At 38.8% G+C, this 17,333-nt stretch overlaps 1 protein-coding gene and 1 long non-coding RNA gene across 2 annotated transcripts in view; both read right to left on the bottom strand.

The window, feature by feature from the left end:
* Positions 1-6,120: 6,120 nt before the first annotated feature.
* Positions 6,121-11,683, bottom strand: LOC143291698 (uncharacterized). Its single transcript, XR_013056566.1, has 2 exons — positions 11,280-11,683; positions 6,121-8,349 (listed from the first exon to the last, which is right to left on the bottom strand). It is a non-coding gene; the product is annotated as an uncharacterized LOC143291698 (long non-coding RNA).
* The window catches only part of LOC143291697 (nephrin-like), a 156,407-nt gene continuing 145,194 nt past the window's right edge, over positions 6,121-17,333 (bottom strand). The window contains exon 23 of the mRNA XM_076601718.1: positions 6,121-16,044. Coding sequence (XP_076457833.1) covers positions 15,938-16,044 — 107 coding nt within the window. The 3' untranslated portion in view covers positions 6,121-15,937. The remainder of the gene's footprint in view (positions 16,045-17,333) is intronic.

Below are 17,333 nucleotides of genomic sequence, written 5' to 3'. Positions count from 1 at the left end.
GACTCGGGGACCGATTGTGTCACTAGCATACCTTGAAGCCTTATGTTTAATTCATTCTAACAGTGTGTGTGTGTGTGTGTGTGTGTGCGCGTGAGTGTCATGCGTGCGTGCGTGCCGTGCGTGTGTATGTGTTTTCTCCTTTACTGCTTTCCCTATTTTCGAAGCTACTGCTGCAAGATTTGTTTTTTAAACCTTGGTCACGTTTTCATTGCCGGAATTAAGGCCGGTACATCAGCTGTACACAACTCTAGATGAAAGTCACAGGCGTAAGTGCAGCGTCTGAATTTTCGTTTTCTTCTGAACTGATGTTCACTAACAAACAATGAACAATTGAATCAGTTTATTCCTATTAACTCTTTTGAGTCACAGAAAAACAACCAAACATGTCAATGACAGGATGACGGGTACAGAGGCAGAGCAAAACAATATAAATAACAATAGTGACAACAACCAAGCAAATAAGGGGAAATAACAAAAATGGGAGAATAGAAAAAGAGGTCAAAGGCAATCATCATAAACGAGGTGTGTAGCATGCACTGACTTAGTGCATCGGTAAAAAGAACCCACGCCAGTCTCCACTCTGGGAGGGACGCTCACTCAGTCCGGCTCCGCGACTAAGCCATTATTCGGTCGTTAGTAGGGGCTTAGTAGGTGGTGTCCTAAGTAAGTTAAATCAGAACAGGCACCACTGAACACCACCGAAGTGACTCAGGAGCAGTGCAGGGTCTCCTCTGGTTTGTGGCCTCCTGGCGACCTAACATCAATGGTTCCCTGCGGACTGCCGACGCTGGAACTGTGACGGACGAACCCGGGTGTGGCCGTGTATGGAGGAATCTAAATGAGCAGCGTGGGAGTAATGCTACTGAAACGGTGCAAATAATAGGGAAGAAAAAAAAGAACCCACGCCAGGAAACAACACTTCTGACTTGCAAAATTATGTAGAAAATCAACTTTGATATTAGTAAAACAAATACGCCTGCAGAAAAAAAAAATTAAAAAAGAAAGAAAGAAAAAAAGAAGAAAAAAAGATGTCCCAGCACTGAGGCGACGCACTCTTTCTGGGGAGAGCACCCGAATTTCACATAGATAGGCTAAAATTAATCTGTTGTGGCGAAAGTTAACAGTGCAACGCAATGCAACTCAGTGACGCAACGCAACACAACACAACACAGCACAGCACAATGCAGAAAAATCCAGACAATTTTCACCGTGGCAAAGACCGACCCAGTGTTTCAGCTTGTCGCATTCTGCGTGTTTCGGACATGCTTGTATAGTTTTGTCAATGAATCCTGCAGAAGTAAAGGAGGCTTCCAGCTGAAATGGGTTTTAAGTTAGTTCAGTTCAGTTATTCAATGAGGCATCACTGCCTTCGGAGAAAACCATATATATACCTACCTATATACGTTACACCGCATCTGCTACTTAAGCAGATGCCTGACCAGCAGCGTAACCCAACGCGCTTAGTCAGGTCTTGAAGGGGAAAATAGCTTTGCTGAATAAATTGTATGCCACGGTAGATCGAGATGTCCTTGGATTCTCTGTATTGTGACTGGACCAACGGTAAAGTTTCCGACAGCGGCACCGAAACATTGAAAATATCAGCTAACTCCACTTCATTTCGTTGGTGCCCACAACTTTTCTTTAAATGTATTTTTTAAGATAAAGTTAACTGCTTCGTTCCAATTCAGTTTGTCAGTTATAATTGAAAATTTGTGTCGATTATAATCAAGCCGACACACTGAATACTGCATATTGTTACCGTGTATATATCATGGAGTATTCTTTACTATAGGCTTCAAAGATCATGCATTCATCATGCCGGAATACATTAACTTAATTTTTACACTGAAACCGAAATATTCTCTCTGTGTCTCTCTCTGTGTTTCCCCTTCGAACTCTGGTTATAAAATAAAATAATAAAGTAAAATAAAAACAAAAGAAAACATTGTCTTGCTAACTCTACTGCCCTCAGAAATAAAACCAAATCAATTCAATTCAGTTCTCTCTCTCTCTCTTTCTCTCTCTCAATCACGCACGCACGCACCGGCGCACACGCACACCCACCCCCTCAAACATATTCAAAAGGTCTCACACTCACGCGCACACTGCACACAAACACGCGGAAACAACCGATTAGAGAGGGAGAGAGAGAGAGAGAGAACGCCAGCCGAATTTCGGAAGGGAAAGGGAAGGGGATCGAGTGGGGACGGGGGAGGGGGGGGGGGTCTGGGGTACAGTGCTGTCATGGCTACTCTGTCCGCCAGGCGATCTGTTGTTCTTTCAGAGCCAGTCTGAAAACAGTTCCTCGCATGATTCATTTTATCAATCTGTCTAAGGATGTAAGTCAACTCCTAACCCGAAGAATGCCGATCTTTTGTGCTCCCAGTTCAGAAGCAGTGGACATTGATCGAAGTGGTAACAGCGAGGATCAGGATATATACGTCGCAGAGGCCAGTATGGCCATCGCCGCAACGGAACTTGGGAGAGCGCATGCAAAACATAGCAAAACAAAACAAACAAACAAAACAACAACAACAAAAACCACAACAACAAACAAACAAACAACAACAACAAAAAACAACAGCAGAAAAACAAACAAACGAAACTACTACTACTACTACTATTATCCGATCTGCGATGGAAAACAGGAGCTGGCAGGGGTCTTTTGATGGCCGCCTTGAATGCTGCGGTCGTCCCTGCGGTCACAACTCCTTCAGTCCTCCAGCTGATTCCATTCCGCTATTGTTTTCACGAATGAGTTCTTTACGGCTGGTCTGTCCTGCAGAATGGAATGACATAGCCCTTGCTGTTGTTGAAATTTCTTCTTTCTTCCATATTGTCAGTATTATGGTCTTTAAAAGATGTGGGCTTGAATCTTCTGCTGGTCTTGCTTGCAGGTGTCAAGAACTTTCCTTGTGGTTGTCAACAAGTAAGTCGTATGATTTTTGCGACAATCCTCTAAAAGTGGTAAATTTTGGTTTTGTAGCATTTGGTCACGCAGCCTGGATCCCTTGCTCTGTAGTCCCTGGTAATGAATATGGCGGCCTGGCGTTGGACTCTCTCAAGCCTCAAGTTTCCAGCGAGCAGCTGATCTTTTGCTTGGTTCTTTTCATGTTCACTGAGAAAGTCGCGGCATGGCAGTGGGAACCGCTGATCCAAAATATTCTTTACATGAACATTTCCCATAGTTTATGTGTTGTTCCTTTTATATATATATATATATATATATATATATATATATATATATATATATGTGTGTGTGTGTGTGTGTGTGTGTGTGTGTGTGTGTGTGTGTGTATTATAATCCAGATTAAATCTAGATTTCACGTATTCCTAAAACTTGAAATGGGAATTGTATTTGTACATTTTCTGTTCACACACACACATTTCGCGAAATGATTGATGATTAAAAAAAAAAATAATAATAAATTACAGAAAGTTGCTTCGCATGAAAACAATGAACACAGCAGAAGGTAGCTTTAAATTGTGTCTTGTCAGGTCCAGGTTCGTGGTGATGATGATTGATCGTGGGCTTTTGGCAGTTATAAAGACCTCGATGCTGCAATAACTTCGAAGTTGATTGTTCATAACTGTGTTGGTCACATATATATGGTGTGCATCAAGATAATAGTCACCCGGGCCTTTCCGGCGATACGTGGGAAATGTCCACAAACAAGTTTCTGTGTTTGAGATCGAGTGAGTGAGGACAACGCTAGCTCCGTCAATAGTTACTGAAACAAAACACACATAATTATTCTCTCTTGATTTTTCACCATCTCATTGCAGGCATTTCCAAATTCAGTTTCTCTAGATCTAAAGACCTGCATTATTATTTATTTATTTATTTATTTTATGCAACACAATCACAGCTATAGATAGCACACGCAATTACCATTACTTAACTCATGGCAATTATTTTTCCTCCTTTTTCTTTCTTTCTTTCTTTATTTTGTATAGTGAAAGAGGGGTGTGGGGTGGGGTGGGGGGTACAAAGTATATTGATTTCATAAGCAAACAATTTTAAACTCAAAATGGGGGTGGGTGGGCGTTTCCTTGGTACTGGGCTCTTGATACAGGGTTGCTCAACAGGTTCCTCAAATATTTTACACTGCCACTGAGACGAAAGGATTTTTCAGGACGATGGCAGAATCTGACAAATATCGTTCAACGTCAGTGGAAGGATAAAGGGAAAGAGGATGTATATCGAGGATGACTCGATGATGATCATGATGATGAAGGATCGAAGGGTGAGGAGAAGACTGAAGGGCATGTTGAACAATGGCTATGACAGGAAGAGAATGGAATGAAAACCCGATTTTACATCACGTGGTTTACAGAATGTTTTCATACTGTAACAAACGTACGTTTTAATTGTTATCGATAATAAAAAATCATATATGTAGCATCGCATGTGTTTGTGAGAGCAATAGATCAAAACATTTAGGATCGAATGACTTTTGCGCATTTTCAGTTCTATTAAGTTTTTCAGCATCCTAGATTCGGGAACCTGTTTTACCAGCAATTTTGTGCATGTGTGAAAAGATATAACCAGATTTTAAGTGATGCGCTTTTGTCATGTGACCAGGCGCCACCTTGCATTGTGTGTTTCTAATGTTCAAGTTGCTTTGGTTGCTAGTGGCCAGTGGTTGATGCCGCAAATGTTGCTCGATACCAGAACGTATATGTTAGAATCTGGAGTGAACAGATAATTTTTTCTTTTCCATAATTCTTCCCCTTTTTATTTATTCGTTCACCCTCCTCTGAGATTGGAATAAAATATTTCACATGTATTCCAACAATCTGCAATGCCATTGGACAGTATGATAATTGACAAGTGTTCACTTAAATTTAACCTGCCAGAACTGGAAACATTGATTATGTCCATTCATACTTGTGTATTTTGCATATTTCTCAAGGAGATATCCCTTCTTTATGGAAGAAAGTTTGACACCTAACAAGCATTAAATAATACAGAATGGAGACTTGAATTAAATCATTTGTTGCTTTTTTGACTCACTTGTGTAAACAAAGTGAGTCTATGTTTTAACCCGGTGTTCGGTCGTCTGTGTGTGTGTGTGTGTGTGTGTGTGTGTGTGTGTGTGTGTCCGTGGTAAACTTTAACATTGACATTTTCTCTGCAAATACTTTGTCAGTTGACACCAAATTAGGCATAAAAATAGGAAAAATACAGTTCTTTCCAGTCATCTTGTTTAAAACAATATTGCACCTCTGGGATGGGCACAAAAAAAAACCCCACAACCCCCCCCCCCCCCCAAAAAAAAAAAACGAAGCCTAATTATATGCAAACTGCATTTACTGTTATATTTATATTTTTTGTATTCTCTAAACTTGGCACTTTGATCTGATATTCTGATCCAACAACAAGAGCAGTCATTATTATCATTTTTTTTGTTCAAACAGGAACTTCTTTTGCTAAGCATGGAAGTTTTATTTATTTTGCAAACGTTTTGGTGCAGATAGTATATAAGGGAAATTACTCTGTAATTAATGTTAGGGGAGTTAATTTGCTTTAAACTGATCTTTCTCATCTTAAACATTACATTTTGAAATTATACTCAATACATAAAAAGCTTGGATTTTTTAAAAATTGTATCACAAGTGAGTCTTGAAGGCCTTGCCTCTCTTGTTATAAGAAGAATTCACCTGATTTATTCTATGATTGAAATCAAAGACTGGAGATTTAACAAATTCAAATACTTTAAGTATTGTGTTCAGTAGAAATCCATAGAATGCATACATTTTTTTCAGAGAACCATCATGAACCATCACCACTGATGACTCTGATGGCCTGACAGTGAGCAAGAACTCAGCGGACTCGATGAGTCCTGACAAGCAAGATATGCTGTCTTTGAAATCAGAGATCAAGACTTTGAAACACAACCGACATTCTTGGAGGAAACTTGTTAACAGTTCTGTGCAGCACCCCAGTGACACACACACACACACATGCATGCATGCCTGTTTGCATACATACATACATAGAGGGAGAGAGAGAGAGAGAGAGAGAGAGAGAGAGAGAGAGAAGATGATGATGATGATGATGGAGAAGAGACAAATAAACCAATCAAAGTTATTAGCAACTTAAATACATGAACAATGCATAGTGAATACTTTATTTTTCTTGCTGAAAATAAAAACACATACAGATAAAAACAAAAAAAGATGCACTTGCAAAAAGGGAAAAAAAAACCCCTAATATTCAAACATTCAATAATCATAGTGCATCTTCTGTAATACATACCAAACTTACACCATTCAATTTATATGATCATATATATCTGGCTTACAGTTTACATTATCTTGTTTTCTATGAATATGAAGAACTGACAAGTGGTGAAGTGGTTAGCTTTGTGGACTGACTAATAGGAGGTTCAATCCTTTTCAGATGTGGGATTTTTCGGCCCATGGCCATATCTTGCCCAGGGTTGAATGTGCTAGGGGCTCCAATGGGAAGACTGGGAGCATTCAGTCAAGGGTCATCCACTCCATGGATGCATGTTTTGGAGTGTTGCTGAAATTTCAAGACCAACACTGCAGGTGTCTGTGTCTGTCAGGCCTGGTTGACACTGATACATGTGGAAGGAATTCCAGTGTAGAATACCAACAGCCTTGTGAAATAATCCCAGACATAACTGAACCCCCACATTAGTTTCATCAAACCTAACTGAACCTCCATATTAGTTTCATCAAACCTAACTGAACCTCCATATTAGTTTCATCAAACCTAACTGAATCTTCATATTAGTTTCATCAAACCTAACTGAGTCTCCATATTAGTTTCATCAAACCTAACTGAACCTCCACTTTAGTTTCATCAAACCTAATTGAACCTCCATATTAGTTTCATGAAACCTAACTGAACCTCCATATTAGTTTCATGAAACCTAACTGAATCTTCATATTAGTTTCATGAAACCTAACTGAATCTTCATATTAGTTTCATGAAACCTAACTGAATCTTCATATTAGTTTCCCCATCATTCCACTTTCCACTCATCTTCTTTGAAATCTGAAAATCCCAAATTCCAGGGAAAAAATAAATCCTCAGCAACCTCTAATGTTTGTAAAAACTGTGATCAAAGATGCATTAAGTATGTAAACCAATATGACTTTATGTTGATAACAGATGCATAATTAGATCCATAAAATGTATACACAAAAGGATTTGTTTTTTCAACCCATGTGCCGTGAATGCTTGTGTGCATAGAAAGAATGCAGGGCTTATTATCATGTGCATCATCTCAGTTAATTCATTTTATTAATTTTTCCAAACAAGACATTTCATTTATGTAAAACTATGTGTACAGAGGTATTGATACAGACAATCTTACTGTGTACACCAGTGTAGGGACACACTGACAAGTGTACAATGATGGAGAGAGAAGGGGGGTGATGGGAGGTGAGATGGGGGGGTTTTGGGGGGTGTCTCCATTTCTCTCCTTACACTTTACAAAGTCACATTTGAAAGAGTGCTGTTTAATGTTTGTTGATGTTATCATTTTTGCTTTATAGCCTTGCTGACACCAGGCTATACCAGGGCTAAAAACACCATTAAAATTCTTCCCATAGAACCTGAAAAAGAAAACCTGGAAAAGAAATTCAGGCACAAGTATAGTCATATTCATACATATAAACTTTGGACAGGTCACTGATGTTCATAGTTTTTTTTTGCCATATATATAATACACAAAATTATACAAACAAAAAACAAACCAAAAAAAACAACAACAACAAAAAAACAAACAAACAAAAAACAACAACAACAACAACAACCCCCCCAAAAAAAACAACAACAAACAAACAAACAAACAAACCACTAGACAAGCCAGGCCAAGGGGTCAGTATCACAGACTGACAACTCAACTGGGAGGACACAGGTCCCAGCCCTGTCAAAGGTGTTTCTTCTACCTGTCACCAGCTCATACCCACAGCTGAGCGTGCTATGGGCTCCAGTGGAAGGACTGGGACCACATAGTCTACGGTTATCCACTGCCAGGGCTTCATCTTTGGAAGTGTTTCTGAAATTTCTTGACCAACACTGCAGGTGTCTGTCTCTCTCAGTCTGGTTGAACTTACACTGGTCTTCTTTGTTCACAGGCCTGGAAGGAGGGGTTTTCACATGGAACTACCAAAAACATTTGAATAATGAAAAGGAAAAAAATAGAAAAGAGAACATTTCTAGAACATAATTTCCAGAAGGCGGACACACTTTTTGTAGCTGAAAGAGCACATGCCCACAGAAGTCAGACAGTCAGCTCCAGCCAGTGCTGTGCTGTGTGGAGTGGACAGTGTTGCTGACTGGAGTCAACACAGATGTAGCATCATTTACTGAAACACACAGCAAACATGACATGCTTGAGAAAAAAAGAAACAAAAAAGTTGTCATATCTATTGCATTCCATTTCTGCGCACAAACTACTTATTTCAGATTGTATGTTTCAGACCATGCAAAAAGTAAATCCATTGATTGCTTCTGATGAGCATGCTGTTTGTGAAGGGCTGTCACTGAAATAAGAAAGAGCTTACATGTCAGGGTGTCATTTATCTGACTTCTTCTTCTTGGGAGGGCACTACATTTGTTCATTCAGATCAGTTACACTATTGTGAAGAAATCAGACAGTGCCAAATGCCTGTCATACTCATGCAGCACTGATCTCATGTCACCAGGTTCAGCAGTCAAGCAGTTCATTAAAAACAAGCAGACAGAAAAATTCATACATTTAGTCTGAGAGCACCATTGTGAAATCTGTCTCACCGTTGTAATGTGACCATGTGTATTGCATTGAACCGTAGTGTATTACTTTGTGGCACACCAGGTTCCTCTGTGTACAATTCAGGCTGCTCTCCCCAGGGAGAGCACGTCACCACTGTGCAGCACCACCCTCATTATTTTCTTCTTTTTTCTGTTCACAAGTTTGATTTGCTATCAAACTGGGTTTTTCTACAGAATTTTTCCAGGGATAATCCATTTGCTGCACTTGGGACCTCATCCATATGATACTGGTAGGCACCCAGACCAGCACTTAAGGCCTAGTGGAGGGGGAGTAAAAATCCCATCCTGCATGGGACTCAAACCACTGGACACTCGCTTCCTAAACCTGCGTTTTACCATTGCTTCCGTGTCTGGCTGCACAAGACTGGATGACAGCTGCTGGTTGTGTTTAGCATGAATGTGCTTCAAAAAGGTTGTGTTTAGCATGAATGTGCATCAAAAAGGTTGTGTTTAGCATGAATGTGCATCAAAAAGGTAACACAAAAAATCATAACTTTGTACACCTGTGTTCTTATGTTCAAGATATGGCTGCATATCAAATCACTCAACATACTCTAAGAAAAAAATGTGTGAAAACTGATTGGAGCTGATTTTGGCAAATGGCAGTTACTCATCATGAAAAATTGGTTCTAAATGAAACAATGATCTATAATGATTGGTAAAATGGCTCTAAGATATGTATACACAATAAATATATGCTATATCAGATTTTAATAGCGTGTAGGATTTCAACAAATAATGCTATTTCCACAGCTTTGTTACTCTCTCTCTCTCTCTCTCTCTCTCTCTCTCTCTCTCTCACACACACACACACACACACACACACACACATTTTGATCTTAGTCAAGTACCAATTAACACCTTTTATTTGGATATTTTTTACTTCAGAAAAAAGTGGACGCACATTGTTAAAGTAAAAAGACACCCCCTCCCCTACCATCTAACAAGAAAAGGAAAAAAAAAAATGTTTTGGAGTCTGAAATGTGCATAAAAGAAGACTCATTAAGTCACAGAAACATACAAAATGAATGACTGTTTTTAGCAACAAATGCTGAAGCTGATATGACGAAGAGTTCAAATTCATTTGTAGCATTGTGACAAAATACAAATCGTAAAACAGAATCACAACAGTCACCTGCAGTGGATTCAGAAGTGCATAGGGAAGATGTGTACAGGAAGGACTGGCATTCAGTGGTTGATGTCTTCAGTGTTAACACTGGCAATGAGATTTACTGTTCTTGTCTATTCACTCATGTCATCCACAAATCAAACAATCCAAAACAGACACAATGAAACCAGACCTCACTCTCTACATGATGACGAAAATTGACCACTGTTACTTTAGAAATGAGCAAAATACATAGTAAACATGAAAACCCATGTAAGTCACAGTCAGCTCTTCCTTGATTCATGGTCACACCCACCCCCACCCCCTTCACTTTGTAACAGTGACAAGTTTTGAAAACTTCAGTGGACAGTGGTGAAGCACAGAATGATCAGTCAGTGAAGACATTTTCCTGTGAACTTGACAGGTCTCAGTCACAAGCATGTGTGTACCTGAGAAAAAGGAAGTAGCAAACACACACACACACACACAGGAAAATGCATATACACACTCTCTTCCACCAGCGTCAACAAACATTCAGTTTCTACTGGTATGTTTGCACATAAGCACAGCAGATATGTTTCTTTTGTGGCACAATTTACATACATTTTGTTGTTTTTGAGTGAACATGGGTAAGAGGAAGGATAACCAAAAAGACAGAAAAACAAGAAAATGCTGGAAAAGAAAAAAATCCCAGTGCAGAATTTTCCTCTGGTTAAAATGCTAGGCAGAAATACAGCCCTGCCACGTCACCCACCCTGTCTTTCTGTTGTGTAAACTTTCTATGCTGGCCTGAGAAATACAGGCACACTCTGGTAACAATATCAGTGTAATATGTAACATGTTCAAAGATGTGAAGTGGATTATCCACCAAGTGATTCACATAAATCGAAGAGATACAGATTCCTACAATGTATTGAGAACAAGTCTATGATTCTGATCAAAATGTATGTCACTTTTCCACACTGAAGAGAAAGCAATGTGGGGCTTGGCTGCTGTAGAAAAAATATTGGATATAAAATATATAATTTCATTTACTGACACTAAATTTCTACCAGCTTTAAAACATACATTGGGTATTATAAATACAACATTTATTGACACTTTTTTTTTCCAGTAAATAAGTTTGCATCACATAGTTAACTAGTCTGGATCATGCTGTGTTGTAATGTGAAATTCAGTGTTACAAACCAGCCTGCCAGCCAACTATATAACAACAACAATAACAGTTCATAAAATATCTATATAAAAAAAAGAGAGAGAAAAAAATGTATATGAATGAATGAAAATAAGATAAGCATTGTATTTCCATAGTAATAGATACATAAATAAATAAAAGGAGTTAATGTATTTCCACAAACTTCACACGGACAGGAATACCTGATGTGTCAGCCAGAAGACCAGTGATCTCTGAAGTCTGTTGTGAATGATGAAGACGTCAGTGACCTTGGAGATGGGAGTGCAGCCTAAAGGCAGAAACACAGATGTGGCAGCAATGTGGGCTGGCAACAGATGATAGATCCAGTCTCCTCTCTGCAGGACTGTCACATCTGGTTGAGGTCCTGAAGAACCCTCTCCTCAAACGCTGGAACTCCCTGGTAGGCAGCCAGTGGACAGGCACTCTGGTCAGCGGTGAGGATTTCCCACCTGAGGATGGGAATGCTGCAGGCCCCAAGGGAAGCTTTCAGGCAGCTCTTGAAATGTTGCAGTGGTCTTCTGATGTTCCGTACATCATTAGCCAGCTCAGAGAAGAAGACTATCTTTGGCGATCCCACGTCATCCATTTGGTCAACATGTCCAACCCAGCAAAGGTGACGAGTGCTTCAACCTTGCAGGCCATGTGCACAGTATAACTCTGCCGACTGTGCACAGCGCTTTACACATGATGCCAGGCACAAACAACATAAGCCATCACCACTCCTAACAGCTATAGTTGGCCTTCACTATCTGGGAAAGAAAAACACATGCTCAATTTACAATTTTTACAGTTGGTTGGGAAGATGGGTGAAAACTGGATAGATGAGGGTGGGAGAAGGGGAGGTAGTGGGAGGGGGATATGTACAAGGGGAGAAAAATATGGAGTGTACATGGCCTGAATCTTGAATTGCATGGATTTTTTGTTGTTGTTAATCCAGCAAAAAATATGCTTCTCTTTTCACACAGAACCGGACACTCTTTCTATTGATCTGTCCAAAAACAGACCACAATAATACAAATCATAAATAATGGTAATAATAATGATAATAACCAAAACAATTACAGACCATTGCAACGGAGAGTGTCATTTGTGAGTTGGTCTGTTCATTGCACATGTTGCTGCTCCATGGGGGAGATACAGAGTGGACCATGACAGACCAGTGGAGGCCGGTGATGATAATAAAAATCATACATTCCATGCACCATGACAGACCAGTGGAGGCCGGTGATGATAATAAAAATCATACATTCCATGCACCATGACAGACCAGTGGAGGCCGGTGATGATAATAAAAATCATACATTCCATGCACCATGACAGACCAGTGGAGGCCGGTGATGATAATAAAAATCATACATTCCATGCACCATGACAGACTAGTGGAGGCCAGAGGTGACAGCATACATTCCATGCACCATGACAGACTAGTGGAGGCCAGTGATGATAACATACATTCCATGCACCATGACAGACCAGTGGAGGCCAGTGATGATAACATACATTCCATGCACCATGAAGACTGACAGACTAGTGGGTGTGTGTGTGCCACAATAAGATAATCAGTAATAATAATCAATTCATGAATACATTAAAGGTTCAACAAAACAGAAAATACTGACAATGAATATTCGATTTTCAGTGAGGGAAAACAGAAATAAAAATTCCCCCCAAAATGAGTGAATAAATAAATAAATAACAGACAGACAGACAGACAGACACACACACACACACACACACACACACACACATACTTTACAACAAGCTTCACACAAACATCTCAAATTCCACTGGGGAAAGTATTCTCTCTGACTCATAAGTGGATGACATCCACCTCAGGACCAATAGAACCAATACAGTGAATTGAGGCATACTGCCACACGTAACGCCCAACTTTCCACAGCAATATACTATGTCACAGTGCTGACCAATTCAGTCAGCAGTCTGGAACTGTCTGGTGCCTCACCTCTCATAACCAATTAGAACACACACAAAAAGACGAAAGAAAAGGAAAGAGTGAGAAACCAGTGCAAATTTGGTTAAAATCATCATGAAGGTCTTGGACATTCCATTCCCTTTAACTGTATTTGGCAATTACCATCATTATGATATCTTAAAAAGAAATCTCAAGGCACTGAGAAAGACCCAAGTAATAATAACGTGAATTGTATGGGGTTTTTTTGTGTGTGTTTTTTTAAAATAAATTTTTTAATCTTTTTAAGTAATTGTTATTTAATCATTTTCATAGTTTCTGTTTTCCTGTTTTCTTTTTCTTCCCTAGTGTATACATACATACATACATACATATATATATATATATATATATATATATATATACACACACACACACACACACACAGAACGTATACATATTCCAATCATGGTTTATAAATGTTTATATATATATATATATATATATGTTTGTGTTGAGCATCATTCCTGTACCACTGTCTGTATAACTGAATGTGCCCACTCACAAGTAATCCACACACAGTGATGTCAGAGTGTTCATCATTCAGCAAGGAGAATGTATTTCAGTGTGAGGGATGTGTGATGGCTGAATGGTTAGAGCACTGGATTCTTGCCCGAGTTTCCTGAGTTCCATCACTGGTTTCTGCGCACCTGGTGGGTTAAGGGTAGAGGTATTTCCAATATCCCAGATCAACGTATGTGCAGGTCTGCTAGTGCCTGGACCCCTTTTGTCTGTACGCAGAAGATCCTGTAATCCATGTCAGTCTTCAATGGGTTATGGACACAAAAACATGCCCAGCATACACACCCCAAAAAATGGAGTAAGGCTGCCTGCATGGCTGGGTAAAAACCAGTCATAGACTTAAAAGCCCACCGTACACATGAGTGAACATGGGAGTTGCAGCCCATGAATGCAGAAGAAGAACATATTTCAGTTTCCTCTCATTTATGCAAAGATAAGTTTTCAAGGATAGGCTATTTTAAACCTATCTTTTCAAGTTTCCATAAATATACTAACTGTTGTTGTTGTTGTTGTTTTTAGGAAATATATTTCAATGTGACTGTAATAAAGTACAAATGTCCATGGCTCATAGTGAAGTATTGAATATTGTTTTTGTGCATTTACACAGATCTTGTAAGCTCCAGTTCTTTCATCTTATCAATATTACAAATGCAAACATTTTTGTCATGCAGTGAATGAAATTACATTTCAGAGACTGATATGGAGTTATGATTTAAAGAAAAATGATATTCAAATAGGATTTGTAAATCTCATCAAACTGTTGGAATACTGTACAAAACTACACAATGATGTGGGTTTTTACCAAGTTTTACATTCAAGATTCTGTACCCAGTATTACATAGATATTTTCTATTATGCAGCATATTTCTCAGTATTATCAACTTTCTAATCTACATCATATGCTTTTACATGTGAATTAAGAAGTACATATTACCATCATTATTTCTTTATTTAAAAAAAATTATTATTCAGTTTGTTTTTCCACATATTTGACTTTGTAATCTGCATCATATAATGCTTTTATATGTGTATTTAGTAATAATGTTATGCTTTTCATACTATGCAGTCTGTTTCTACCTATCATTAACTTCCTAATCACAGTCAGTCCCATTCCCTGTCAGCTTTGGGAAGTCAAAGAACAGTGACATTTCACCACACAAACTTTGGGGGAACTGCTGAACTGTGAGTGGTGTCCCTTGGTGGGTCAGTCCCTGACACTGCCCCCACATTTGACATTTAAACTAGTCACACCAGGCATCACAACCAGTGATATTTGTTACAATGATCTTACAATGAAGCCCAATTGTCTTGGAGGTGTTCATAATTTGTCATCCACTCTTCCTTTTACACAGCTCCTGATCTCTGTAATAATCTTTGCAAAGTAATTTCAAAACACTTGCTTCTCTTCACCACTTTATTCTACCTATCAGTACTGTTTGGAAACAGTGATTGGATTGTTATTGGAGGTGACTACCCAAATTAAGCAGCAGTCTAAGATATGCAGCCTTGCGCAAAAAAAAGAAAAGAAAAAAAAAGAAGTTAAAAAAGCATAACCAATTCATTTATCATTGTTAATCATTGACTGATTCTGACTACATGTCTTTGTTGAACTGTTGGTTTCTTTCTAACCATTTTATTGCCATTGTCTTTTACTTCATTGATTCACTCAACCACACAATAATGCACTTTTTGTTGTATTCAGGATAATAGGACTTTCATGCACCATTTATCAGAATGATATTCATTCTTCTCCCCGAACGTAACAATCATTATTGATAAAAACAAAAAACCCCAACAACAACAAAAAACAACAACAACAAAAACAAACAACAACAACAAATAAACAAACAAACAAACAAACCAGCACATCATAATGACACATCTTTACACCAATGTTGAGACAAAACATGTTCAGGTGGTGACACATCTTTACACCAATGTTGAGACAAAACATGTTCAGGTGGTGACACATCTTTACACCAACGTTGAGACAAAACATGTTCAGGTGGTGACACATCTTTACACCAACGTTGAGACAAAACATGTTCAGGTGGTGACACATCTTTACACCAACGTTGAGACAAAACATGTTTAGGTGGTATGTCATCACAGCCAGGTGGCAGGAACTGATGACGTGGCAGTTGTCATGACGGTGACATCGTGTGGCAGTTGTCATGACGGTGACATCAGGTGGCAGTTGTCATGATGGTCACATCAGGTGGCAGTTGTCATGATGGTCACATCAGGTGGCAGTTGTCATGACAGTCACAACAGGTGGCAGTTGTCATGACAGTCACATCAGATGGCAGTTGTCATGACAGTCACAACAGGTGGCAGTTGTCATGACGATCACATCAGGTGGCCTGTCATCTGGGAGCCAGGTGTGAAGTGGGCAGGTGAGGGCTCTGGGGGACCAGTGTAGTGGGGGCTAGCTGTGGTGTTGGGAGACAGAGACCCTGTAAACATCAATCAATCAATCAATTAGCCTATCAATTAATCTATCAATCACTCACTTTGCCAGTCATCAAATCACTAATTGTCCATGTAGGTATGTGTGTGTGTACATATGAGCTTGCACATGTGTCTGCCCGTGCATATGTGTGTGTGTGTGTGTGTGTGTGTGTGTGTGTGTGTGTGTGTGTGTGTGTGTCCATTTGTGTTTGTGTGTGTGTGTGCATTTTTGTGTGCGCGTGTATGTCTATGTGTGTTTGAATAGAACAGAACAGAGTAGAACAGAAAGAAAAACATCAAATAACAAACAAGTTCTGATAGTCTTGGTGAGACAAAGGGACACAACTTCCCACTGCTTCCAACTTCCTGTCAGCTGGCATTCAGTCAAACACAGGTGCAGAAATATAAACTCAAATATTTCATTGAAAGAAGAAGAACAGAATACAGTAGAAACTAACTAAATCTGATGAAAATAACAGAATAGAACAGAATAAAACCACAGAACAGAATAAATTTGTCTTTAATCACGGCTGTGTACAGATGTTAAACAAAAGAACAAAGTACCTTTTTACTGTCATGAAAACTGAGAAGGTTAATCCAGGCACAAGCTGTTAGTAAACATTAAATGCCACAGTAACTGAAAGCAGTCACATGACATTTGTCACCCATGTAAAATGATTGAAGTAGTCAGATCTTCAGTAAAATTCTGAGATCATTGTTAATGTAATTTGTACAAAAACTCCACAGAGTGCCTGTTTTACACAGTCCACAGATTGGTGTAAGTCATATCAGGATATTCCTATTTGCCAAAGCATAGCATTTAAACATTATTCATTAAAAACTTGACCATGTAGGAAATAGGATTTGTCAGATTAATATATAAGAAAACTTTTTTAATCCAAAATAAAAATTTCCCTTTTGCATACTTCACCCTTCATAAATCAATAAAACTGTCTTCTTATTTCCAGAGTATCACAAATCGATTTAGTTTATTGATTTACATTGATTTGCATTTGCATTGAGTCGCACTGAGTTTCCCTGAACTGCTTAATGTTTAATGTAATAAAACCACAATGAGCAATCATCCAAAGCAAGATACATACATTTGTAAATTTGACATGGAAAATCATTTTTCTATCTGTCATATTTTGGAAACTTAATGGAAATCTGTCTAGTTCTCTGCATATTGTGAGATTGACCATCTTTCTCTGCATCCGAAGAATCTGTAAAATAGAAACTCGCTATTTTTTCTCTATACTTATCAAACTTACTTCTTTTTTTTTTTTTTTTTACT

The sequence above is a fragment of the Babylonia areolata genome, chromosome 17 (assembly GCF_041734735.1).
Source record: "Babylonia areolata isolate BAREFJ2019XMU chromosome 17, ASM4173473v1, whole genome shotgun sequence".
NCBI lineage: Eukaryota > Metazoa > Mollusca > Gastropoda > Neogastropoda > Buccinidae > Babylonia > Babylonia areolata.
This window is presented reverse-complemented; position numbering and strand designations above follow the sequence as displayed.